The following is a 1,419-nucleotide window of genomic DNA, read 5'->3' on the forward strand; positions in this document are numbered from 1 at the left end:
TCAACTTTTTGAGGGGCAAATTCGTCTGCACAGTCTTTTCCTTGAAACTCTCCACCATAAATCACTCTCAAATGTCAGACAACTCGTAAGTTCAATTAGGAAGTGCAAACCCTTATCCTGTAATAGATTTCTTCTGCAAATATGGAGTAGGAGGGACAATATATAGGAGGCAGAGAAGATTCGTGCACCTGCATTTCCCGAACATTCAGCTGCTGCTATAGGAGGCAGAGAATATTCTCATCTCCCTCCTGAAATTATCTCAACTTCCACAAGGTCTCCTTCCTCTTCCCTACGACCACTTACACAATCCCGGAATCCCCCGCCAAAAACCCATCAGCTATAAAGTTTACCATGATTAACTCCCTATGCACCTCCATTGAATTCATCCACCTAAATTCTCCACCATTTTCCCACTACAGATTCCCCAAACCCCTTTTTCTCATTCCGCAATTCGCCCCCTAAAAACCCCCAAAACCCCTCTCCCTATCCGACCCCAATTCATCTGGTAAATGGGCCAACATCAGAGCCTGTGCAGCAGAAGCTGCAGCCGAGAGCGAAATCGATATGGTGAGAACCAAAGAAGGCATCTACACAGCTAAGCCTAAGAAAGTAGTGGTCTTGTGGGACTTAGATAACAAGCCCCCTCGCGGGCCGCCGTACCAGGCGGCGATGGCCTTAAAAAAAGTGGCCCAGCATTTCGGCAACCTGGTTGATATCTCTGCTTACGCTAATCGACACGCTTTCATTCATTTGCCCCAATGGGTTGTTGAAGAACGCCGAGAACGACGGCGTATGGACATTCTTGAGAGGAAAGGTGTTTCTACCCCTTCTGAACCGTATATTTGCTCTGTTTGCGGGAGAAAATGTAAGACACATTTGGATTTAAAGAAGCATTTTAGGCAGTTGCATGAGAGGGAGAGGCAAAAGAAGCTGAACAGAATGAGGTCATTGAAAGGTAAGAAACGACAGCGTTTTAAAGAAAGGTTTATTGATGGCAATGAGAAGTATAATGAAGCTGCAAGGACTTTGACTTCGCCGAAAGTTGGGTATGGATTAGCCTCCGAGCTTAGGCGAGCTGGGGTGTTTGTGAAAACGGTGGAGGATAAGCCACAGGAAAATTTTACCAACATTCCAAAGCCCCACAGTTAAACCTTTCACTTACCAGATGAAACTCTTCCCACTAAGGCTGTGCAGACGAATTTGCCCCTCAAAAAGTTGATTTCTGTCTCTCCTGACGGCACAAATACACGGAGTGACCAAAACGGTACAGATTTACTAGTTCAGTGACATTTCGCGCTAATAAAAAAGTTTAGTGACCAGAACCGGCATTTTGAAATAGTTTAGTGACATTTCGCGCAATTCGCTCTAATTTAAACTAGTTGCGAGATTTTTAGTCAAAATTTTCATAATCTAACCCCT

General features: G+C 44.6%; 1 protein-coding gene across 1 annotated transcript; it reads left to right on the plus strand.

Annotated features, from left to right (window-relative positions):
- Positions 1–462: 462 nt before the first annotated feature.
- LOC113777161 lies at positions 463–1,149 on the plus strand (the record flags this gene model as incomplete). The annotated part of the gene is made up of 1 exon (XM_027322201.1): positions 463–1,149. A coding segment is annotated over one exon (687 nt), but the record flags the coding sequence as incomplete, so codon positions are not given.
- Between the last annotated feature and the right edge of the window lie 270 nt (positions 1,150–1,419).

This window comes from Coffea eugenioides, chromosome 7, assembly GCF_003713205.1.
Source record: "Coffea eugenioides isolate CCC68of chromosome 7, Ceug_1.0, whole genome shotgun sequence".
Lineage (NCBI taxonomy): Eukaryota > Viridiplantae > Streptophyta > Magnoliopsida > Gentianales > Rubiaceae > Coffea > Coffea eugenioides.